The 25,029-nt window shown below is 42.1% G+C and overlaps 1 protein-coding gene across 1 annotated transcript in view; it reads left to right on the top strand.

The window, feature by feature from the left end:
• Positions 1–7,760: 7,760 nt before the first annotated feature.
• Positions 7,761–25,029, top strand: part of TPD52 (tumor protein D52) — a gene marked incomplete at its 5' end in the record, with an annotated part of 119,733 nt that continues 102,464 nt past the window's right edge. Inside the window, one exon of the mRNA XM_082674640.1 lies at positions 7,761–7,863. Within this exon, the coding sequence (XP_082530766.1) occupies positions 7,845–7,863 (19 nt within the window). The remainder of the gene's footprint in view (positions 7,864–25,029) is intronic.

Below are 25,029 nucleotides of genomic sequence, written 5' to 3' on the forward strand. Positions count from 1 at the left end.
ACTCCCATTCTGTCCCTTCAATATAAGGAGAAAATAAGGGCGAAATCACTTTAGTAAATTAAGGCTAGAGCTCCATTGTCCTCTAGTCTGGTTCAAAAGTTAAAAATCATTTTTACCCTTGTACTTGGAAAGTGACCTTTTGCTTTTCATCTCTGGATCTTTGTATTCAATGTTCTGAATTTCATAAATACATGGTATGCTCTCAGCCCTTAGTGATCCCTTTCAATCTGGAAATCATGTTCTTCCATTTGGGGAGTTATTTCATTGATGATTTTCTTCTGTCTGTTTTCTCCATCTCTCTCAAGCTCTTTTTTTGGATATGGGATCTCTGGGATCAGCCTTCTAATTTTCTTCTATTTTCTCCTCTATTTGTCAGGTCCTTCTGTTTTGTTCTACTTTCTAGGAAATTTACTTGGCTTTCTACTCCAAAGTGACTTAAAAAACACAAATCTTACAGTTCTGAGGGTTAGAAGTCTAACGTGAATCTTACGGATTAGAGTCAAGGAGTCTGAAGGCCTGTGTTCCTTTCCAGAGACTCTTGGGAAGAATCTTTCTTTGCCTATTCAGGTTGTTGGCAGAATTCAGATTCATACGATTGTAGGGCTGCAGTCTGCATTTTCCTTTTTTCCTTTTTTTTCTTTTTTTTTTTTTTTGCGGTACGCAGGCCTCTCACTGTTGTGGCCTCTCCCGCTGCGGAGCACAGGCTCTGGACGCACAGGCTCAGCGGCCATGGCTCACGGGCCCAGCCGCTCCGCGGCATGTGGGATCTTCCCGGACCGGGGCACGAACCCGTGTCCCCTGCATCGGCAGGTGGACTCTCAACCACTGCGCCACCAGGGAAGCCCCTGCGTTTTCTTTTCTTTTTTTTTTTTTTTTTGCGGTACACGGGCCTCTCACTGTTGTGGCCTCTCCCGCTGCGGAGCACAGGCTCCGGACGCGCAGGCCCAGGGGCCATGGCCCACGGGCCCAGCCGCTCCGCGGCACGCGGGATCCTCCCGGACCGGGGCACGAACCCGCGTCCCCTGCATCGGCAGGCGGACTCCCAACCACTGCGCCACCAGGGAAGCCCCCCTGCGTTTTCTTGATGGCTGTCAGCTGGGGGCTCTTCCAGCTTCCAGCGGCCCCCACATTGCTTGGCTCATGGCCCCCTTCCTTCATCTTCAAATCCAGCAACAGTGAGTGGTGTCCCTTTCATGCGTCTAATCTCTCCTCTCCTTCTACTGTGGCATCTCTCAGCCTCTGGCCAGAAAAGTTCTCAGCTTTCAAGGGCACATTTAACTAGATTGGGCCCACTTGATAATCCAGGGTGATCTCCTCATTTCAAGATCCCTAACCTTAATCATATCTGTAAGGTCCATTTTGCCATAGGTTTCAGGGCTTAGGATGTAGACATCTTTAGGGATCCTTATTCTGCCTACCACTATATTATAGTATCTTAATATCTATATAATATATTTAACTTCCGAGAACTCTTTATTCTCTGAATGTTCCTTTTTTTGTATAGCAAATACTTGTTTCATGTTTGGGATATCTTTACTTTTCTCTGAATATAATAATGATAGTTATTATATCAAAAGTTGTAGCAGAAAAATTTGTCTTCTTCTCCCTGTATAGTTTGTTTCCTGTAAGTTGCCTTTCTATTGTGTTTATTTTGGTCTCTGTCTTCCATTGTGTAACACTCTGTTGGTTCATGGCTGCCTGTCATGGACCTTAAGCAGCTGACTGGTCTCCCTGGTGCCCGGGCAAGACTCGTGGACCATGGGCTTGAGGGTAAGCTGATCTGGCTTGCACAAGATCACCATTTTAGGGGTTGTTTTCTCTTGGTTTGGTCAAATTCCTGAGAGGTGGATCTTTCTATCTCCTACTTTCAGGGTATTCCAACTTTCATAGGACTGGCTGTCTGCATTCTGAGAACCAAGGGAAGTTGGGGATCTCAGCATTCGTGATGTGAATGGCTAATGAACTTCTCTGCTTGTGGTAGGAAGTCACCCTCAATGTACTTACTGTGCTCTAGTCAAGAGATTGGCCAGTTTCTTTCTCCAGAGAAATCACCTCAATCTTCTGAGCAGAGCTGGGGAGGGAATTACAACCTAACTCCTTAAGTAGCCTTTCAACCAATCCTCCTGTATTGAGCCTCACTTTCTCTCTGCAGATACCTGGTGTTAAGTCCTGAGGTTTTTAGATGTTCTGCATTATAAATTAGGTTCTTCTTGGCTTTCCCCACTGCCAGTTTAGCAGTCAGCTTTCTCAGATCTGCCAGGTCAGTTATGATTATGCAGCCTCTTGCATTCTCTTTGTCCTCATGGGTTTTCCCCTTTTCTGTAATTTTACTAGCATTGGGAGGAAGTAAGAATGAATGAATGTTCATTCAGACTACTGAATTGTATACTTTAAAAGGGTGAATTTTATAGTATGTGAATTATATCTCAATAAAATAAATTTTAAAAGTGAATTAATGTGTGTGTGATATGCCATTCTTATCCCAACATATGCCTCCTAATTTTAGAGGAGAGTGAGCCAGAGAAGCTTAAATGACAAGCCCAGGATTGTGATGGTTTTAAAATGATCTCAAAGCTCACTTAAGTCAACTTTTTAAAAATAATTAATTAATGAATGTATTTTTGGCTGTGTTGGGTCTCTGTTGCTGTGTGCGGGCTTTCTCTAGTTGCGGTGAGCGGGGTCTACTCTTTGTTGCGGTGGCTTCTCTTGTTGCGGAGCACAGGCTCTAGGTGCACAGGCTTCAGTAGTTGTGGCTCACAGGCTCAGCAGTTGTGGCACACGGGCTTAGTTGCTCCGTGGTATGTGGGATCTTCCTGGACCAGGGCTCGAACCCGTGTCCCCTGCATTGGCAGGCGGATTCTTAACCACTGTGCCACCAGGGAAGTCCCTTAAGTCAACTTTTAAGCGACTGTTCAACTAAATCCAATCAGGTTTTCTGAGTTGTATCTGGCCTTGCAGAGTTGCCTTTTGGGGCAGTGCCTCCTCAAGCCGTGACCTTGGGCACTTGCCATTCTAGCCTGCACCATTTCTAGAAGAGGAACATTGGTGCTCTGGAAAACTAAATATCTCTGCAGGGAGGAGATGACCTGCATGTCATTGAGTCGAATGCTAGTTTAAAAATGTACAAATACTGTTAATCATTTAATTCTTGAATCTATACATAATTAGTGCAATTTATATCAGACAGTAGTTTTAAGGATACATGAAAATACTGAGAACAGTGATGTTTGAGGCTCCAGGAGAAAAGGGACCGCGGCTCTCCATGCACTCCCCTCCCCACCCAGCTCCCATGATGTAATTTGATAAACACACAGAACTCAAAGTGGCTAAAAAAATACAAGGAACATTAAGTGGTCTATGGCTTTTCTTAACATAGTCAAAATCAATAACTTGAGATCTCTTCCTGTTAACATTTAGGGATTTACATGTCTAACTTCCATTAGTATTAAGTACTCTTTCCTGCCAATATTCATTTTTATGCATTTTAAAGTTGTTTATATCATATTCACAGTCAGTTTTTTACATAGCTGAGAGAATACAAGATGGCTGTAATATTTTCTAAAGCAATTAAGTGTTAATTACCTGTTATTAAATCAATATTTCTCCAAAACGTGTCCTTGATTTCTTGGCCTTCCTAACTTTCACCTAGTATATGTACCTCATTTACTTCCATAGCTCAACTATCAAGAGTCTGTCTTTCTGCTGGAATATGGTCACTTTTTCAAAATTGTGGTATCATAGGCCTTTAGTGGCTTGAGCGATCAGAGAGCCAGAACTGCCCTTAGAAACAGTTTGGGTTGACAGAGCTAGCAAACAAAAACACAGGACCCCATTAAGAATTTCAGATAAACAATGAATAACTTTTTTTTAGTATAAGTGTGTCACAAATATTGCAGGGGATAAACTTATACTAAAGAATTATTTGTTGTTTATCTGAAATTCAGATTGAACTGGGTGTCCTGTATCTTATCTGGCAATCCTAGACCCAGGCTACGGGGGACCCCCGTACGGGGCCCTGGGTTTTAGAGATCACCCACCAGTGCTTTTCTCAGGGTAAGGAATCCTTGGCACCAATTGGACCTACCCATCCATTCCTGCACCCTCTTATACACCATGCCCTGGGTGTCTGCAATCCTAGTCTACAACTACAGGTGTGACCCAGGGGTGGTTGATGGGAAAGGGTGGATCGAGATGGGATTTCTGGCTGAGGTGCCTGGGCACAGGAGCATGGCAGGCCAGCATGACTATAGGACAGAGTCCTAGGAAAAAGACCAAGCCAGAGGAAAGGCCCAGGGCCTTTGTTTGTACCCTCACCCTGGGTCCCACAAATGTGAGGGGTGGGCCTGCAAAGACCATCTGGCCATATACATTTTATGTGATTTCTGCTGGCTATCAGATGGGGAATGGGTACAACGAGGGCAGAGTGTATAGTTTCCACTTATAATGTACGGCTTCTGTTTCTAACCTCTTTAATATTTTCATTTGCTTCCATTCATCTGCTTTTTGCTACACTTTTTTTTTTTTTGGCCATGCCACGCAGCTTGTGGGATCTTAGTTACCCGCCCAGGGATGAACCCCGGGCCACAGCAGTAAAAGCACCAAGTCCTAACCACTGGACTGCCAGGGAGTCCCCTTGGTACATTTTCTTGTAGAAATTTCACCAATGAATGGGTATTTGAAAAAAGAAACTAAAAAAGAAAAAAAAAATATCCATGTCACCATTAACAACAACAACCCTGCAAAGTAAATCTAGTGTCTCTCTCCTGAGCCTTTTAAAGCATGGTTCAGTTAAAGGCACCCCGGTGCTCAGTTTAAGTGCTAGCCTTTCTCCAGAGATTCCTGGGTGTGCTAAAACATAAGCTCTGTTCATTTGAGTTGTAACACATCATGAGTTGTAAGTACAGATTCTATTTGTCAAGAAAAAAAAACAAGTAGAAGGAAGACACAAGAGAAAAGTAGGCTTTTGTGGAACTATTACATGCTAGGTTGTTTATAATATAAACAGTGCTTTTTTAGCCTTGTAGAGAAAATTAAGTTAATATTTGTCTAAGGTTCAGGGCTGCATGAATCCACCTATGCTGGTACATGCCAGGAAGGGAATTTTAAAATGGCATGTTGTATTAGTTAGGATGTTTTTGGCTCAGTGTAACAGGAAGCCAGCTCTAGTGGTTTAAAAAAGCCAGGAGTTTATTTTTTCTCCCATAAGAAGCAGCTTCATGATGCCACTGAAGACCCAGGCTCTTTCTGCCTTTCTACGCTGCCAAACTTGGCTGTGGTTTCCTTCCTCATGTTTCAAGATGGCTGCTGCCCTTCTAGGCTGGAAGGGGGAAGCTGAAGAAAAAAGTGTTTCCAAGTCTTTCTTTTTTTAAAATTGAAGTATAGTTGATTTACAATATTGTGTTAATTTCAGTTGTACAGCAAAGTGATTCAGCTATACATACATATATATCTATTCTTTTTCAGATTCTTTTCTGTTATAGGTTATTATAAGATATTGAATATGGTCCCCTGTGCTATACAATAAATCCTTGTTGTTTATCTATTGTATATATAGTAGTGTGTATCTGTTAATCCCATACTCCTAATTTATCCCTTCCCCCCTTTCCCCTTTGGTAACCATAAGTTTGTTTTCTACATCTGTGAGTCTGTTTCTGTTTTGTAAATATGTTCATTTGTATTACTTTTTAGATTCCACATATAAGTGATATCATATAATATTTGTCTTTCTCTGGCTGACTTACTTCACTTAGTATGATCATCTCTAGGTCCAGCCAAGTCTTTCTTTCCGAATGATTTCTTGGAGGTTTCTTGCTCATATCTCATTGGTCATTAATGTGTCAGAGTGCCACCTCCAGCTGCAAGGGAGGTTAAAGTGGCCATGTTTCAGCTGGACACACCGCTATCCCAAATAATATTTGGGTTCTTTTACGAAGAAAAATGGTAAAGCTGGGTATGGGCTGTGCTATTAGCATCTGTATGCTATTAGCCGCAGATGCGAACAAGCACATAAATTCTTCAAAACACAAGTCATTTTTCTCTCCCAACATACATAACAGTCAGGTTTATCACTATATAGCAAGTTAAATAGATACGAAGAGAATAAATCATATTTTGAACCAACACTATTTTCAAGTGCTATTTTTTTGTCCACAAGTTAGTCCATAGGTTGAGAGATTGTCTTTCCAGCCATTTATCTGAGCAGCAGCTGGTTAAAAATTCTTGACCACATTATAGAACTTCCTGCCAATGCCAACATTTACCTTACTGGTACATTTAAAAGGTCATTTAAAAGAAAAAAAAAAACTATCATTGCACCTCTTTGTTACAAACACTGGATTATTAGTAGATACAATGTACCTCTTTTTAAATTTAAACCTGAAAGCTAAACTTACAATGTTGACTGAATGCATAGCATAATTAAAGCAATGAAACCATGACACAAATGATCCTTGACCTCCTGAAGCTCATAAGCTGCTAGGTTATGACCTAGCAGGGCTGTGAAACAGACAACCCTATAGCTGTAGTAGGCTGGCCCGGGAGATGAGTCCCAGGGGTGAGTGCCACAGGAGAGAAGCCAAGTGCAGTGGGAGTAGGGGCAGTCAAAGAGGAGAGGTCTCAGCGGATTGAGATAAACAGAACAAACCTCACGAGAAGACGCTGGCAATGCAGGTGGGAAAGAGATACACTTACTTACAGCGCAATGGACAGAAAACATGGAGTTGCTTCAGGTAACTACTGCTAATTAAAAAACATACTAACAAAAGCCTAGCGTGTGTGAAGTAGTAGGCGACGCTGCGGGCTGAAGGCCAAGCCAGAGTCTCCACGTAGCACAAAAAGAAGCTTGCCTTATTCGTAGCTGCAGACAGCTTAGGAAACTGGGTTACCACCTTAGAACTATGTGGTAATGAAAGTGACTTCACGTAAGATGAGAAACTGCAGAACACTTTGGAAATAGAGTGCTAATGCTAATCACGAGAAGTGTTATTACAGGAACTTCAAACTGTCCGTTGATAAATGGACATGAAGCCTCCAATTATATTTTCAAAAGATCCCTGTTGATAATTCTACCCTTTGGTTAACTTACTTCATTTCCAACATTTCATTTAATTCATCTCAGCGTGTTGTCCTTAATCCTGCACCCAAAAGAGTCAGATTTTATTACATGAAAATCTTCCTAATTTGCCACCGAAAACCCTGCGCTATTAAAAGACAGGACCACATGGTTTTTCGAGAGATTCTTTGTAATTTTCGCCTCTTGGCTTGCTTCGGACCTAGTCTGGCAGATAGCATAGGCTATTATTTCGGCAGCAGGAGAATATGAAGAATATAAGGGAAAAAGAGCCACTGGCATGTCGAAAGAACCTTCCTGTTTTTGCCACTCAGTAAGTACAGAAGAGTAGGCGCTCGCGGAGGCAAAGAAAGGGAATCTTCAGGGTCCCCCGAGGAAACTTCTGATATGATAAATAACTTGAGAGTGGAACGTAAACGCCATCCCGGTCCCCACGCGGCCCCCACGGTGATGCAGAGCCTTCGCCTTCCCCCTCTTCCCTCTTCCCCCGGGCCGAGTTCCTGCCTGAGCTCAGCCTGCCCTCCCCGCCCGCCCTTCCGTCCGTCGGTCCTTCCGTCCGTCCTCCCTCCAGCGCCGACGCGGCGGAGCGCACCAGCCGGCGGGGTCAGGTGATTGGGTGACGCCCCGGCGAAGCGCTCCCCACCGCGCGCGGGCGGCGCCGCCGCGCTCTACGCCTCCGGGGGGAGGGGACTTCCCGGGAGCCGCCGGCGGAGGACGGGAGGAGCGCGGCGGGCGGGCGGGCCGAGCGGGGACTCGCTGCCGGCGGGCGGGAGACATGGATCGCGGCGAGCAAGGTGAGGGCGCGGACGCCACCGGCACGGCGCCTCCGGGATGGGCGCGAGGTCCGGCGCGGCGCTGGGGTCCGAGTCGGGGTCCGGCGCGGCGCGCGGCCTGGCGCCGGAGCAGGTGCAGAGCCTTCGGTGCCTGCGCCGCGAGTTGCATCCCCGATCCGGATCCGGCGTCCTGGTGGGGCCCTGCTTCAGGGAGCGGCGCTGGCGGCCGGAGAGGGCGGATGGGGCGCGCGTGTGTGTTAGAGAGAGAGAGAGACGAAGCAGAAAGAAAAAGAGAAGGTTCTGGGAGGCGGCGGAGGGCTGGCGCCAGGCTTACCGAGCTGGGGCTGCAGATCGAGATGCGCTTTGGTGGAAAACAGTACCCAGGGAGTCCTGGTCAGCTCGCTCTTGTGACCGGTGGAAACTGAGGGACTGAGGACAGTAGGTTGTTTCGCCCCGCAAGATGGGCACGTGAAGTCCTCCCCACCCGCGTGTGAAGACTTTCTGCCCTCTTCTCCTTAACGTGGTTAGGATTTTGGGTGGCGTTTGAGCCCCTGGCGATGGCTTTGGATGCAAACATTTAACATCCCCCAATTGTGGAGTAGTGGCTACGGGTTTATTTGCAGGCGGGGAATTTTTCATAGCAAGGGTCCTCTTTTACCCATCAAGGTGAAACCCCCCAACACAAAATCCCTAATCTGATTACTCTAGCTTTGGATGCACTTGTTTTTGAATATAGTGTATTAAGTGAAATTGCCTCCAGTTGAGTCATTGTTTAAGAGAGATGTGGCAGTAGTATGGCAAGGTTTTCGGATTTAAACATTGCCACATCCTAGAGATCTTTGCTGATAATAACCCACTAACAGTAACCACAGATTCGTGGCACGCTTTTAAAAAGGTATATAAACGCTAAAAGAAAAAAAAAAAAGAGTAACGATATTAAGGTAAATTTTAGGAAGTGGGGCATAGGAATTATTCCTATTTTGAGTTCTAATACAACAGTTTTCATTAATTTTTTTTTTACCCTCCAGTATTTACTTTCATGCATGTGAGTTTTTGTTGAAATAAAACCATATTCCATATATACTATTTTGTGTTTTACTTCTGATAAGTTGTAAGATAGAATCTTTGGAGCCTTCCAACCCTTCCTTTCTCCCCACCCCTCAAATTAATCTCACACCTGACATCTGAGTGTGTATATTATAAACATTTTATACAATATATTTTTTTAACTGTCAGTTCTTTTCTTTTTTAACATAATTATTGGAGTATAATTGCTTCACAATGTTGTGGTAGTTTCCGCTGCACAACAAAGTGAATCAGCCATATGCATACATATATCCCCATATCCCCTCCCTCTTGCATCTCCCTCCCACCCTCCCTATCCCACCCCTCTAGGTGGTCACAAAGCACTGAGCTGATCTCCCTGTGCTATGCAGCTGCTTCCCACTAGCTATACAATATGTAATATATAGTGCATATGTAATACACTATATATACACTTGCACACATATTGTCTAGATTTTATACGTCTTGAGGTTAGAAGCATATACTTCATCTTTGTCCACGGTTGGGTAGCCTGGTGATTTGCACATGGTAGATATTTAAATGTTTGAGTCAAAAAGCCCCTCACAGGTCTTATATGTATTGTTAGGAGGAGGCCTAGGGGCCACCAAATAAGCCAGCATTTTTTTATCTGGATTTTAATGGGGGCAATGAGGGTGTCAAATATGTGAACGTTTGTATGTCTTACGTTGTCATATTTAACATAATGATGTTTTTAGAATACATAACTGTATGTGGTACTTGTCAAAGTGGACAGAGCTGTGTTTGACTCAGGTGAGTGGAGTGACTAATTTTTTTTAGATTTTGTATTCTAGTTTGGCTGGTAAGAGTCACAGCCATTAGTACTTCTGTAATAGTCCAGTTTGCTGATGCACTTCGTGTGTTTTGTTTTTTTAAAACAAACATGGCTGAGTTGGGTTTTTGTTGCTGTGCGTGGGCTTTCTCTAGTTGCGGCGAGCGGGGGCTACTCTTCGTTGTGGTGCATGGGTTTCTCATTGCAGTGGCTTGTCTTGTTACAGAGCACAGGCTGTAGGCACGCAGGCTTCAGTAGTTGTGGCACACGTGCTCAGTAGGTGTGGCTCGCGGGCTCTAGAGTGCAGGCTCAGTAGCTGTGGCACATTGTCTTAGTTGCTCCGTGGCATGTGGGATCTTCCCGGACCAGGGCTCGAACCCGTGTCCCCTGCATTGGCAGGTGGATTCTTAACCACTGCGCCACAAGGGAAGCCCCTTTGTGTAGTTTTTGTAGGACTAGTTTTTTTTTCTGTGTGTGTGTGTGTGTGTGTCTAAGACATATTTAATAAATTTCTTGGTTTATAAGAGGAGTCTTTTTCCGTCTCTAATTTTCAGATGTTTTCTTTGGTCAGGATATTTGTTAGTCATGTCAGTCCTTGCTTTTAATTGTCATTCTTGGACGGCTAGGGAAATCCATCCTCTTAAAGTGGAGAGTCTGGAGACTTGGCTCTAAACGAAAGACGAGCCACCCGCCTGGGCAAGGTCAGCTGACTCACCGCACAGCTTTGCTGTCTTAGAACCACATGGCCTTTCCTTATACTTTTGCTTCCTTCTGCCTGTCTCCTTTGCCTTTTCATCTCTATGTTCCCACAGCACATAGTAGGTGTTCAGAAATGTGTGTTGACTGCCTCAGATGAAAGGGAAAAGTGCCCAAGAGCAAGTACCTTCAGGTTCCTGTAATCTCCGATGTCCCTCTAAGTTGGTCATTTGCTTCCCACTTCCTCCTGTACCTTTTTTCCTCTGTGTTTTAAAGAAGCAGAAATCTGGTTGGGTGGAGAAAGTTGCTGATAAGGCTGCATTGAGCGTAGAGGGTAAGTTTACCCGTCAGGTCTTTGAACTGGTAGAGGGGATGCCTCAGTCTTCAGCGATTCCATAGACTCCAGGCTGAGACGGAGAAGGAAGAACCTGCGTTTGTAAACCTGCACGTTCACCAGCAAAGTACGTTGGCTGAAAGAAGGTTGGCTGTGATCGTCACTTGAATTTGTGATTTTTTTCGAAGTATCTAAAACCAAATCAGAACATTTTAGAATTTGTTTAATTTACTTTTTTGGTATGTGTGGAGTTTGTTGTGTTTGTCTCTTAAAAAAAAAAAACCTCTAGATGCAAAATTAAATGCCTTACCTCTTGTCTTAAGTACGTGTCTCTGTTGAATTGTCTCGTTATCCCTTACTTCTTATGAAGTTGTCAAAATCTATCCTTTGCTACTGGTTTTTAACAGAGCTATGAAGTTTTAAAATGAGCAGTTTACCTTTGTTTTCAACCATGTATTCTGAATGCTTTTTAGTATCAGCCTGAGAGTCTGTTTTTCCTGTCCTCTACTATGCCCAGACTTTGTATACGATACTCTACTTATATTGAGAGCAGTCAACATCAAATGATTTAAAATGTACCGGAAACCACATAGTGCCTCTCAGGAGTTATTACGCGTTCAGCCCAGCAAAGCACACTTAACGTGTGTGCTATTTCCCACTTTGAAAGTGCAGTGCGGCCGGCTAGCTAGAGAAAACATTGTGGAAAATATCTCCTGACTGCCTTTTATGGGGCTGAATAGATAATTGTACTCGAGTACTCTTCTATGTTAGTAATAACTTGTCGTTTAGCACCATTATATTGAAGTGACAGTCACCTAGCCACTAAGCATTTTATCTGTGTTTGAATTAAAACACTACCACCACCAAAGCTTTATATTTTAATGGGGTGAGGGAAGGCTGCTGGGACTGAAACAACTGGGGGAGGAGAAAGCTGTAAGAAAACCACGACACAATAATAGGTTACTATAATTTCAGCATGGTAATTATGCCTTAGAAATAACAGAAAGGTAAGGTGTCGCTCATTTACAGGTAACACAAACATAGGGATGCATGGATAACAGTTTTGAGGGTCTGCTCACAAATCTGTGGGTGTGACCCACCCAGGTTCTTGGTGTCTTTGGGCAAGTCTCACTTTCCGTATGGTGCTAATGTCTTTGTTAGCTCCCATTCACTTCCTGCATTTATTTTTATGCAGCAACCTGCCTAGTCCCTAGGGAAAAGCTGAGTGGTAAGAGGGGTTGTGATCCTTCAGAAAGATCTCAAAACCGCAGAATCTGTGTACACAATAAAACAAATGCAATCACGCTTCCAAACAGAAAAGAACACCCGAATCTCCTGAACTTCTGTGCTGCTGGTCCTTTTGTTGGAGGCTCACATTATTTTATTTTCCTTGTGGGGTTAATTATTTCTCTTTTAATTGTTGACTGTTGTAAAAATCTCTTTTCTGAGACTCTTCCAAATTTTATTTAAACTCGCTGGGTACCAGCTGTCCAGAAACCATAATCTTAGCAGTGTGTTTTTTATTAGAAAAGTGTCCAAGGGATCAAGGGATTTAATGTTTAGTGGAAGTTAACAAAATGTTTAAATTAAAAATACTTCTTCGTAACCGAGAGTGATTGTTCATTTTAGTAAAGTCAGAAAATACAGATGGAGAAAAAGAACATAATATTACCTATAATCCTAGTCTGGAAAATCACTGTTAACGTATTGGTTTATATCCATCCATGTATCTATCCTTTTAAACAAATCACAAAATAATCTCCTATTGACTATTTCATCTTATATCTTGCCTCTTCTCCCTTTTTACACTCAGTATATTTTAAAAATACCCTTCTCCAGCATCATTTTGACTAGTGTGACCAGGTAATTAATGCACATGATACAGCGTTCAGAATGACTAAAAGGTTGCAAAATGTAAATCTCCCTTCCACTCCTGTCTCTGAGGCTATTTCCCTTGGGTAGTGATGTCACCATTATTAACAGTTTCTTCTCTATCCATCCAGAGAGATTCTACTTACATAGGTGTACACACATGTATTTCAATACTATATATGTATGTGTGTGTATTATATAAGCTGTATCACGCAGATTATTTAGCGTCTAACTTCTTTCACTGAAATACAATGTGTATTTTAGAGATCATTGAACATAACGTTATATAGAGCTGTTTCATTTTCAGGGCTATTTGTAGATGTCTATCTGTAGATGTACCATGTTATGTACCATAACAGGTGATGTTTATCTGGTTCCCTATTGATGGACATTTAGGTTTCCCCTAATATTTTGCTATGAAAGCAAAGCTGCAGCAAATAAATCTGTATGCAAGTTATTTGATAAATGTGCCAGTATGTCTGTAGGAAGAATTCTTAGAAGAATGTGACTGTTCAGTTTTGATGTGCTAAATTCCGCTCCATAGAAGTGGTGCCAGTTATTCGCCACCAGCAATGTGTGAGCATCTGCTTCCCTCCATCGTGTGCCCAGGGTGTTGTCACACTTTTTCATCTTTGCTTATCTTGTAGGGGAAAAGGAGTTTCTCAGTATATGCTTTATTATATACTTTTCTTAATATGAAGGCGGTCGTACTTCTTTTGATATGTTTGAGATCTAGATTGCATTTTCTGTGACATGTCTGATCATATACTTTGCCAATTTTTCTTTTCTCTTTTTCTTCTTGACTTATAGAATGTAGCCCTCTGTCCATGACATGAATTGCTAATATATTTTTTCCTAGTTTGTCATTCCTTTTTTGACTTTCTGGTGATATTTTCCAAGCAGAAATACTAATTGATGGTGGTTTTTATTTATAGCTTCTGCTCTTGAATCATTCCTAGAAATGGTATTCTCACTTTGAGTTTATGTTTTTATTTTTTTACATTTAAATCTTTCATCCATCTGGAGATTATTTTGATTAAAAAATGGGAGTTATGAATCTCAACCGCCTGCCAGCCCCTCAGCTGGCTACTCAATTGTCCAATACCATTCACTGACTAATGGCTCTTTCCTTTACTAATTTGACACAGTACTGTTATCGATACTAAAGTCCTGTATTATTTTCTTTCCCCTTGATCTGTCTGTTCATTCCCAGCAACTAAACGGTTTAAATTATTGTAGCTTCGTAATATGTAAAAATGTCTGGAAGGGCTAGTCTCTCCTGTTCACTCTGTTTTTCTTCTTATTGCTAGAGTTTTTCCTAGCTATTCTTGCCAGATTTTATTTCCAAATGAACATTAGAATCAACTTGTCTGGATGCAAATTCAACAGAAATCCGTTTGGTATAGCTTTCTTCCCTCCCCGTTGCTCTCCCTCTCTCCCCCCGTTTCCCTTTCTCTTTCTTTTATTAGACCTTGTTTTTTTCTTTATTGAATGTCCCAGTATATGTTCATCGTAGTCGTACTATACATAATATATATATAGTTTTGTATTGTATTTTGGATACTATTAGATAATCAGAATTTTAACATGTCATTTAAAAAAGTATCTCCAAACTACGTTTTTTGATGACTGTACCCTTTCAGCATTTGATGTTTATTTAACTGTTTCTTTGCTGGAATATAGATTGCTTTTCATTTTAGCTATTATAATACTTTAAAGAGAAATTGTTTTAAGATAAACTTCCTGAGACAGGACAAAGGATGTCAGTATGTCTAGGCCTTTCATGCCTGTTGCTAAATCGCTTTCTGGAAAACATAATTGTTACTGCTTTTTTTATTGTAGTAAAAAATGCATGACATAAAATATATTATCTTAGCTATATTTAAGTGTACAGGAGAGTATTGTTGACTATATGTACCTTATTGTATAAGAAATCTCTAGAACTTTTTCATTTTGATGACTGAAACCATGCACCCATTGAGCAACACACATTTCTCTCTCCACACAGCCCCTGGTAACCACCATTTTCTTTTCTGTTTCTATGAGTTTGATTACTTCACCTACATCATTAAAGTGGAATCATGCAGTATTTGTCTTTTTGTGACTGACTTATTTCGCTTAGCATAGTGTCTTCAGGATTCATCCATGTTGTTGCATATTGTGGGATTTCTATCTTTTTAGAGGCTGTATAATTTTCCAGTATATATGTATGCCCCATTCTCTTTATCATACTTTATTTTCTTTATTCATTCTTCAGTGGGCATTCAGAGGTTGCTTCCACCTTTTGGCTTTTGTGGGCATGGGTGTGCAAATACTCTTTGAGTCCTGTTTTCCATTCTTTTGGGTATATACTGTAGGAAAGGAAAATTTACTTCCCCTACCCTTCTTGCTTCTTTGGCTGGTCTGATAATCAAATTAGCGTAGGACAGATTAACAGGTGAAAAACAAATTTAGTTACATATGTGCGGGGGTTTTACAAGAATATGAGACCCACAGGCATTCAGGGAATTGAGACTTATATGACATTCTGTGTTATGGAGAAGGGGGTAGGGTTCTGGGTCTTCAAAGAGAAGGAAGACGATCACAGGAAGATGGGAAGAGCAAAGGTTTGGTAAACAAATGTTTGCCATGCCACGCAGGACAGCGGGATCCAGGGAGGACTTTGATCTCTAGGCCCAGTTGAGCTACCCCCAGCTCAACACCTCACCTGTGCTCTTTGTAATTATCTCTTGTGATAGTTCCCTTCCTGGACTAGACCCTCTATCTAAATCCTTTTAGGCAGGTAAGGCAGAGGTAAAAGTTTTTCCTGAATCTGCTGGGTCTTGAATGCCTTCAGCTCAAAATAGTCCACATGCCAGAGTGGTATATTTGAGGGAGACTTGTTCTGAACCCCTTCAATACCCAGAAATAAAATGACTGGTATATATGGTAGTTCTATTTCTAGGTTTTTTTTTTTTTTTTCTTTTTGCAAACTTCTATACTGTTTTCCATAGTGGCTGAATGGCTGTACCATATTACATTCCTACCAACGGTTATTTTAAAGGGAAATGGGAAGGTTGTAGGGGCCATAAAACTGAAGAGAGAGGGAGCCTGCATGGGTCCTAATTTTTCCACATCCTCAGCTACACTTTTTATTTTCTCGTTTTGATACTGGCCTACCTAATTGGTCTGAGATAATATCTCATCGTGGTTAGGATTTGCATTTTCCTGATGGTTAGTGATGTCGAGCAGCTTTTCATGTGCTTGTTGGCCATCTGTATGTCTTCTTTGGAGAAATGTCTATTCAAGTCCTTTGCCCATTTTATGTTTGGATTATTATTAATATTTTCGTCAAGTTGTAGGAGTTGTTTATGTGTTGTGGATACTTAGCCCTCATGAGATATATGGTTTGCAGATGTTTTTCTCCCATTCTGTAAATTGCCTTTTCACTCTCGGTTGTTTCCTTTTCTGCAAGATGTCATTGCCCTTAAAAAAAAAAAAAAAAAAAAGAATTATAAAGCTTATAGGTAAAAAAATGCCATCTCTTTTCATTTAAAATTCTTCCACTTGCTAGAAGGGCTGTAGATGATATTAGCCGTTTGTGTTCCCCTTTTGAGATTGTTTGCTCCTTCATTTTAAAATTGGGATCTTAGTGCCTTCTTTGACCCTCACCCCGCTCCCCTGTTCACATTAAACCTTTGTGTTTTGTGGCAAGTATTTATTTTTTTCTATTTTTATTTTGGTTATGTTGAATCTTTTATGTTATTTTTACTAAGAAAAGACATTATTAAGAGCAGATATTTTCTCGGTGACAGTCTATAGAGTAAGTTGCGTGGCTCTGAGTTGCTTTCAGTACTTCCTTCTCTGTGTCTTTGTGTCTTCTGACGCTTTTGTAATCAATACGAAAAGTCGTGGTTTTAGGCAAGACTAGTCATTTACATGCCTTGGCTTATAGGCGTGGTGAATGTGTTTCATGTTACAGCTATGCAAATGTAAATGTCAGTTTAAACATGATGTAAGACATGACCTTATAAAGTTTCAGATTGAGAATAAACAGGATTCAACTTCACCCATTGTATTTTGAGCTTTGTTGGAGGCATTGTGGTGTGGAAAAGGAGCTTATGGTGCAATCAGTAGGGCTGTAGGAATAAAGATAGTTGTTTATCCACCCCACTAGGATCTGTACTTGGCTAGAAATGAAGTGTCAGTAGGAGAAAGTTCTTACGTTCGTATTCCCGGCTCTCAGTTGAGTGTGTGTGTAGTAGGTACTCCATAAATATTTGTCTTATTGCACATACATTCATTAGAAAGATTTCTAACCTATATAAAATCAGATGGGATTAGATAGAAAAGGTTAAGAATTAAGGAAAGTTAATTGTTTGGCAGGGAGACAAGAATACATGTTCCAAATGTGCTTATAGTTTTATATATAATCACTGAAAATCTGGTCTGTAAATAGAAACCAAACTGGTACTTTACTTCCCAAGTATATATGTAAGAGTGCGTGTGTATACATTTACAGATAGAGGAGGAGACAGTGCTGATTAAATTTTTGTTCTCCAAAGGATGTTGGATGTAGTGCTCAGTAAATACTTTCATAAATATGTTTTCTATACTATTTTATTGAGGGTAGTTATTTGATGCTAATGTATCCTGAACTTAGGAGGCAAAGATGGTGTCAATACATTTTAGAAGTTTTCTTTGAATGCAGTTGAGAAGGGTAATGGGGTTGCTGACAGTGGTGGAAAGGGTTTGCTACTAGTTAACCAGAAGACAAATTATGTAAAGAGGGAAAAATGCAAACATTTTGGCTGGCTGGGGCATTTTAGCAAAGGGGTGACCAACTTTCCATTTTGGTATATACTGAGGGTATCACTTCCGGTATATCACTTTATTAGTAATCAGAATGGTGATGATGATGATTCCATCTGGTTTTTGCAGAACTCTTTCTAATTTTTCTTCATATTATTCCATTTCCGTCTTTCAGTGCTGCAGGGTGGTAGAACGGGTATCATTTCCATTTCACACATGAGGAACCAGAAGCTGAGTGACCATGACCTCCCCATTCTTACTCTACTAGATGTGGAGAGTTTTACAAAAACTTGGTCGCACACCTGTTGTCTCTAAGAGAGTAACCTAGTGGCCAAGAGCAATTTAAACTACATTTGCAAACAGTTTAAAGGACTGGGGACACTAAGTACTTTTTAGAAATGTTTCCTTCCAATTAATTAAAACAAAATTGGAATCTGAAGGGACACCACTTCAGGCCCTGCATTATAATGACCTAAGTTTTCCAACTGGGGTTTTACTGGGTCACATTTAGTAATACCACTACTACCACTAATGCCAGCAACAACAACATCTGCTGGGTATTTTCTATATACTAGGTCTGTTCTAAATGCTTTTTTTTTTCATTTTGAAAATTTTTGTAACAAATCTGTGAGCCACACTCATAATATCCTTGCTTTACAACTGAAGAAACAAAATGTGAAAGAATGAAGTAATGGGACTTCCCTGGTGGTGCAGTGGTTAAGAATTGGCCTGCCAATGCAGGGGACACAGGCTCGAGCCCTGGTCCAGGAAGATCCCACATGCCGCAGAGCAACTAAGCCCATGCGCCATAACTACTGAGCCTGTGCTCTAGAGCCCGTGAGCCACAACTACTGAGCCCATGAGCCACAACTACTGAAGCCTGCATGCCTAGAGCCCGTGCTCTGCAACAAGAGAAGCCACCACAATGAGAAACCTGCACACCGCAGCGAAGAGTAGCCCCCGCTCAATGCAATTAGAGAAAGCCAGCCCGCAGCAACAAAGACCCAACACAGCCATAAATAAATAAATAAATTTATTTTTTAAAAAAAGAATGAAGTAATAACTTCTCCAAGGGCACATAGCTTGATGCAGACAGAGCTGGGTTTTAAATCTGAAATATTTGGCCATATAGTTCATGTCCTTATGCAACATATTATACTACCTAAAAGTTCTATATCATGTCCCTTTTCCTTTCAGAGGTGTTCAAAAGGATGCCACGCTATGGTAGCTACCATGGGAAGGGCGCAGTAGGACTTGTATCTACACCAGACTATGGCCATGTGTCTGTCCTCGTGCACCAGAACTCATTGTAAATGTTCAGGGCAAAGAATGCTTGACCTGAAGTTACGTCTGGGTTCAAAATTTGGCTTCATCACTTTTTGGTGATGAGACATCGGATCAGTCCCTCAACCTCTTTGAGGCTGATAATACCTCAACTGTTTGCGAAAATTGAGTAAAAATCTGTGACTAGCACTGGGGTTCAATAGATACTGATTTTGAAATGGAATGTGAGCATTTCTGTAAAATGCTAATTCAGTGGTTCCCCATTCAAATTAAACATTTCGTTTATTTATAGACAATTATGATATGATGTCTGCCCTCAGGCTTACAGGCCAGGCTGAAGAAACACACAGAGAACTTGGTCACTGTAGTCAAGTGGAGGTTGTAAGGGCTGCATGACAGGCTGAGGAGAAAGTGAGCAACTCTGGCTGGTCATCAGGAGAGGGGTCTCATAGCAGGTGACCTTTGAACTTGGACTGGAAGGCTAAGTAGGTGAGAGAAGGAAGGGTGAGGAAGGGAATTTGGGAAGAAGGTTCAGAGGCGTGAAAGGGCTGGTGATCCTTAGAAGTTCCTTGTGGCTGGAGTTCTAGGTGGTCGCTAGGGGTGTGTGAGCACTCTTGTGCACTGGGATCAGGAATCAGGACTCTGTTCTGATAGGCAGGTGGTAGGTGGGTGGGAGTTTAGTTTTAGAATAGCATTTTGCCAGCTGCATAGAAGGTACTAGCAAAGCAGGCAGGGGGTATCACTGTGTTCCACGCCAGAGGTGGTGGTGCTGGATTCCCAAGGGATCTTTGGTAGAACAAGTCAGATGTGAGGGGAGAGGATCTGAGGATAGGAAAGAACAGACAAGGGCTTTCAGATCACATGGAAAACAGGAAAGAGAGCAGAGGCAGGCAGAAGGAAGGGAATTCCATTTGGAGTGTGTTACATCTGAGGTCTGTTCTGTTTATCCAAACCTGCATAACAGATCACCCCAAAACCTAGTGGTTTAAAACCATAGCATTTTTTGTATGGTCACAGATCTCTAATTTGAGCAGGGCTTGGTGGGGACAACTTGTCTCTGCTCCACTCAGCTCAGCTGGGAGGCTTGCAGCATGAGGCTGGGCTCATCCAAAGCCTCACTCACTGACACGAAGGTGGCTGTACTGGGGAGATGCCAGCGGCTGGGGCTCCTCGGGCACCTGACTCAATCCCCATGGTCTCCGGTGAAAACAGCATGACCTGTTTGAGGATGGTGATTTGCTTGCCTGTGCTGAGTACTGTTTTTAGCTGGAGACCATGTTCTTGACCCAGCAGCATACAGCCTCAGTGTGCCTGGGCTTCTTATGTGTTACCCCAGGGCCCCCAACCTGTGGGTCCTAAGAGAGAGGCAGGCAGAGACTGTGTCTTTGCGTGACCTAGCCTTGAAGTCACGTGGCATCACTTCCTCCTCATTCTGTTAGAAATGCGTCACAAAGACTGGCCGATATTCAAGGAGAGGGGAATTAGACTCCACTTTTGGTGAGAAGAGTGTGCACACGACAAATGTGTGCACATGTTTTAAAACCACCACCAGGTCCTTGTGGGATGCTGGTGTGGATGGGTTCATGGGTGAACTACGGATCTTGAAGAGAAGGATCTGGGACAACCTAAATGTCCATTGACAGAGGAATGGATAAAGAAGATGTGGTACATATATACAGTGGAATACTACTCGGCCGTAAAAGAGAATGAAATAGTGCCATTTGCAGCAACATGGATACAACTAGAGATTTCCATACTAAGTGAAGTAAGTCAGAGAAAGACAAATATCATATGATGTCACTTATATGTGGAATCTAAAATATGGCACAAATGAACCTATCTATGAGACAGAAACAATCATGGACATAGAGAACAGACTTGTGGTTGCCAAGGGGGAGGGAGGGGAAGGAGAGGGATGGACTGGGAGTTTGGGGTTGATAGATGCAAACTATTAGTTTAGAAAGGATAAACAACAGGGTTCTATTGTATAGCACAGGGAACTATATTCAATATCCTGTGATAAACCGTAACGGAAAAGAACAGAAAAAAAGAATGTCTCTGTGTGTATAACTGTGTCACTTTGCTGTACAGCTGAGATTGCCACAACATGGTAAATCAACTACACTTTAATAACAAAAATTAAAAAAAAAAAAGAAGGAACTGGGCAGGAGAGCAAGGTTTGGGAGACATGTGATCATTTGAAGCTATTAACTATTAGCGTATTACTTACATATTAGCACATGTGATATTTGAAGCTATTAAGTTGCTGAGACAGCCCAGGAACAAAAGTAGAACAGAACATGGAATCTGAAGATTTCAGGGCAGGGAGAGGAAGGTACAGGAATAGGGAGTTTAACTTTCAAAGGCCCTGGAGAGGCCAGGTAGATCGAGGGGGGACAGTAGATATTGGCTTTGGTGTTAAGGACCAGTCATGGATAATGCTGAGAGATTCAATCTCCAAGGGTTGGGAGGGGGTTGAGGAGAATGGAGAGGGCAGAACCCATGGATTTGGGGCCTGTGAGAATGGTCAAATGTGGTTTAAAAAAGAAAAAACAACCCACAAATTGAGAGACTGCTCTTTCAAGAAGCAAGGTGGTTTTTTTTGTTGTTGTTGTTTTTTGCGGTACGCGGGCCTCTCACTGTTGTGGCCTCTCCCATTGCGGAGCACAGGCTCCAGACGCGCAGGCTCAGCGGCCATGGCTCATGGGCCCAGCCGCTCCGCGGCACATGGGATCTTCCCAGACCAGGGCACGAACCCGTGTCCCCTGCATCGGCAGGTGGACTCTCAACCACTGTGCCACCAGGGAAGCCCCAAGGTGGTGTTTTAAAGGGAAATTTGGATTACATCGGTGATTTGCTTGCCTGCACTGAGCGTTGGTTTTTGTTTTCATGCGCAGAGAGGATGCTTGTTTGACCTCTGTGCATGTTTGTAAAATGAGAGAAGAAAGCGAGGCAAGGGAGAATAACTGGATTTGCTATTCCTGTATATGTCACTGGTTTTAGTTAAGATGCTTTTAATGCGAAACGTATTTTAATAGTCCTGTCCTAGAGTTTGACCTTCAAGGCGCTCAAGTCTGTAAGCAGTCATTCACTTTAATGTGTAAGAGCCTTGCGGAGAATAGGTATTTATTAAATACCTGCAAAACGAACGCATTATACATTCTCTGGGTGGTATGAGAGCCAGAGAAGCAGTTTAGCCTCGAGGTGACATTATAGTCAAATCATAGTAAAGCTGTGATGTTTTTCTAAACCAGTGATTTCTCAGGGCAAACCTGAATTGTGAGCCCCCCCTTTTCATCGTGGAACGTGTCGGCTGCGGGGCTGATTTATGCAGTGTCTGAATTTGTCAAACAGCCTCTTGAGAGATGATTTTCCCTCCAGAGAGGCTGTACCCGCACTGGAAAGTCAGCCAGCTGTTCTCCTTGGGTCACGGTTGACCTTTCAGTCGGTTCTCCTGGTGGTTTTTCAGTGGGTGGCTGCTGTTCACTGCTTCAGGAATTCAATGAAGATTTTGACTAACAGTAAAGATAACATGACAGCTTTCTCTTGGTTTAGGGGCTTTTATTTTTCCCAGAATTACAGTCTCTTCCCAAACTTCCTTCCTCTTTTTAGCCCTGAGAAGAGACTCCAGTCCTGGGAGCCTTGCTGCCCTGCAGGTGGCCTCTGACTGGGGCTGTGGTCACTACCCATGAAGGTCTGATGACATTGTCCTAGTCTGATTATTCTCTTCACAATGGCAACTGTAGCTGTTAAATTTGAAATGCAGTGACCTCTGATGTAACAACCAACTTTTCAAAGTATACTAGGTCCCCAGTGTTCATGGCATCATTACTTACAATTGGCAAGTTATGGAAGCAACCTAAGTGTCCATCAGCAGATGAATGGATAAAGAAGATGGGTATATATACAATGGAATGCTACTCAGCCATAAAAAAGAATGAAAATTTGCCATTTGTAGCAACATGGATGGACTTGGAGGGCATTATACTAAGTGAAATAAGACAGACAGAGAAAGATGTATGTATGATATCAATTATATGTGGAATCTAAAAAATACAACAAACTAGTGAGTAAAGCAAGAAAGAAGCAGACTCACAGATATAGAGAACAAACTAGTGGTTACCACTGGGGAGAGGGAATAGAAGAAAGGCAATGCAGGGATAAGGGAAAAAAAGGTTATTATGGGATTATATGAAGTCATATGTGTGAAGCTTTTGAAAGTTGTAAAGCACTATAGAATTTAAAGAATCTTTCATTCAATATAAAAAACAAAGGAGCAGAGTGCACTAGGTCGCTTTGATAATTCCCTAAAATCCAAAGTGATGCATAAACCTCAGATCCCGTGTCAGTCTGTCCATTCCCCTCAGTTCGGGTGTGTGCACGGTTGTTTCTTTCAGTTTTCTGTTGTCCATCTTTGCTTTTCCCTTCTCCTTCCCTTAGCCTTTTTCTCGTTTCCCGTCTTTTTACTGCACCTAATTTCCACTTTCTTCTTTCTCTTTTTAATCTTTTCCCATTTGGGGACATAAAATGGAACTCAGGAGCTTTGTTGCTTTTGTTCTTTTTGTTTTGCTTTTACTTAAGGGATTTCATGGATTTATTCAATATGTTTTGTGTTTCCTATTAGTATTAATTTTTTTTTCTTTAGGAATAAAAAACCCCCCTGAAAAGAGGTTTCCTAGTTTGTTCATTTATTATTAATTAATTTCATTGCTATTGTGAAGCTAATTTAGGTCTCTCGCTCTCCCTCCCCCCCCCTTTTGGTGTGTGTATAATGATTCAAAGCTTAGAAAAAAATATTTCAAGTTATTAATTGGGAATTTTCAAAAATTATACTGTAATGGTTGAACTATTTGGGTTTCTCTGTGTGAATTCTGGGCAAAGGTAGAAACACTTGGAGGCCATATCATTTTTAAAACTTATTAGCACCCCTGTGTTCATAGCAGTACTCTTCACGATAGCCAAAACATGGAAACAACCTAAATGTCCATTGACAGATGAATGGGTAAAGAAGATGTGGTATATATACACAATGGAATATTACTCAGCCATAAAAAAGAATGAAATAATGCCCTTTACAGCAACATGGATGGACCTAGAAATTATCATACTAAGTGAAGTAAGAGAAAGACAAAAATCATGTGATTATCACTTATATGTGAAATCTAGAATATGACACAAATGAACTTATCCATGAAACAGAAACAGACTCACAGACATAGAGGACAAACTTATGGTTACCAAAGAGGAAAGGGGGTGAGGGAGGGATAAATTAGGAGTTTGGGATTAGCAGATGCAAACTATTATATATAGGATAGATAAACAACAAGGTCCTGTTGTATAAGCACAGGGAACTATATTCAATATCCTGTGATTAACCATAACGGAAAAGAATATGAAAAAGAATGTATGTATATATATATATATATGTGTGTATAACTGAATAACTTTGCTGTATAGCAGAAAATAACACAACATTGTAAATCAACTATACTTCAATAAAATAAATTTTAAAAAATAGAGGAATTGAGGGAAGTGTTAGTTGCAGTTCTAATCAGGTGCCATCCCAGGATGTGGACCTTTGTCGTACTGTCACTTCCACCTCGGACTCTGGGCACGTTGGCAACCAACAGATGCTCCAGCTTCCGGAGCTCAGGGAGAGGTTGCTGGATGGGTGGCCCCTTCCACCTGGGCTCCTGGTACTGTCACCGGCACTTGTCTGGGGAGAGCATCAGGAATCCCCCCGCTGACTCTCCTCCTGACCAAGATGCCTGTCTGCTCAGCCACCCTTTTGCTTTTCAATTTTATTTATTTATTTAATTTATTTTTGGCTGTGTTGGGTCTTCGTTGCTGCGTGCGGGCTTTTTCTAGTTGCGGTGAGCAGGGACTACTCTTCGTTGTGGTGCCCGGGCTTCTCATTGCGGTGGCTTCTCTTGTTGTGGAGCACGGGCTCTAGGCACTCAGGCTTCAGTAGTTGTGGCACGTGGGCTTCAGTAGTTGTGGCTCTCGGGCTCTAGAGTGCAGGCTCAGTAGTTGTGGCTCACGGGCTTAATTGCTCCGCGGCATATGGGATCTTCCCGGAACAGGGCTCAAACCCGTGTACTCTGCATTGGCAGGTGGATTCTCAACCACTGCGCCACCAGGGAAGTCCCCTCACCCTTTTGCTTTTGACAGTGAAATGCCATTGGGGGGATTTTTTTATGTGTGTTCATTTTCTCACTAATACCAGTACATCGCACCCATAGTTGCCACACTGAACAAGAGAAAAATGTTGTTGTGTCCTTCTCAGTGTGTCCTGCCACAGAGAGCATGGCAGTTCTGCTTGTCTTTTCTTTAGAGTTTGGAAAAGGTGAATGAA

This window comes from Grampus griseus (assembly GCF_964374135.1).
Source record: "Grampus griseus genome assembly, chromosome: 17".
NCBI lineage: Eukaryota > Metazoa > Chordata > Mammalia > Artiodactyla > Delphinidae > Grampus > Grampus griseus.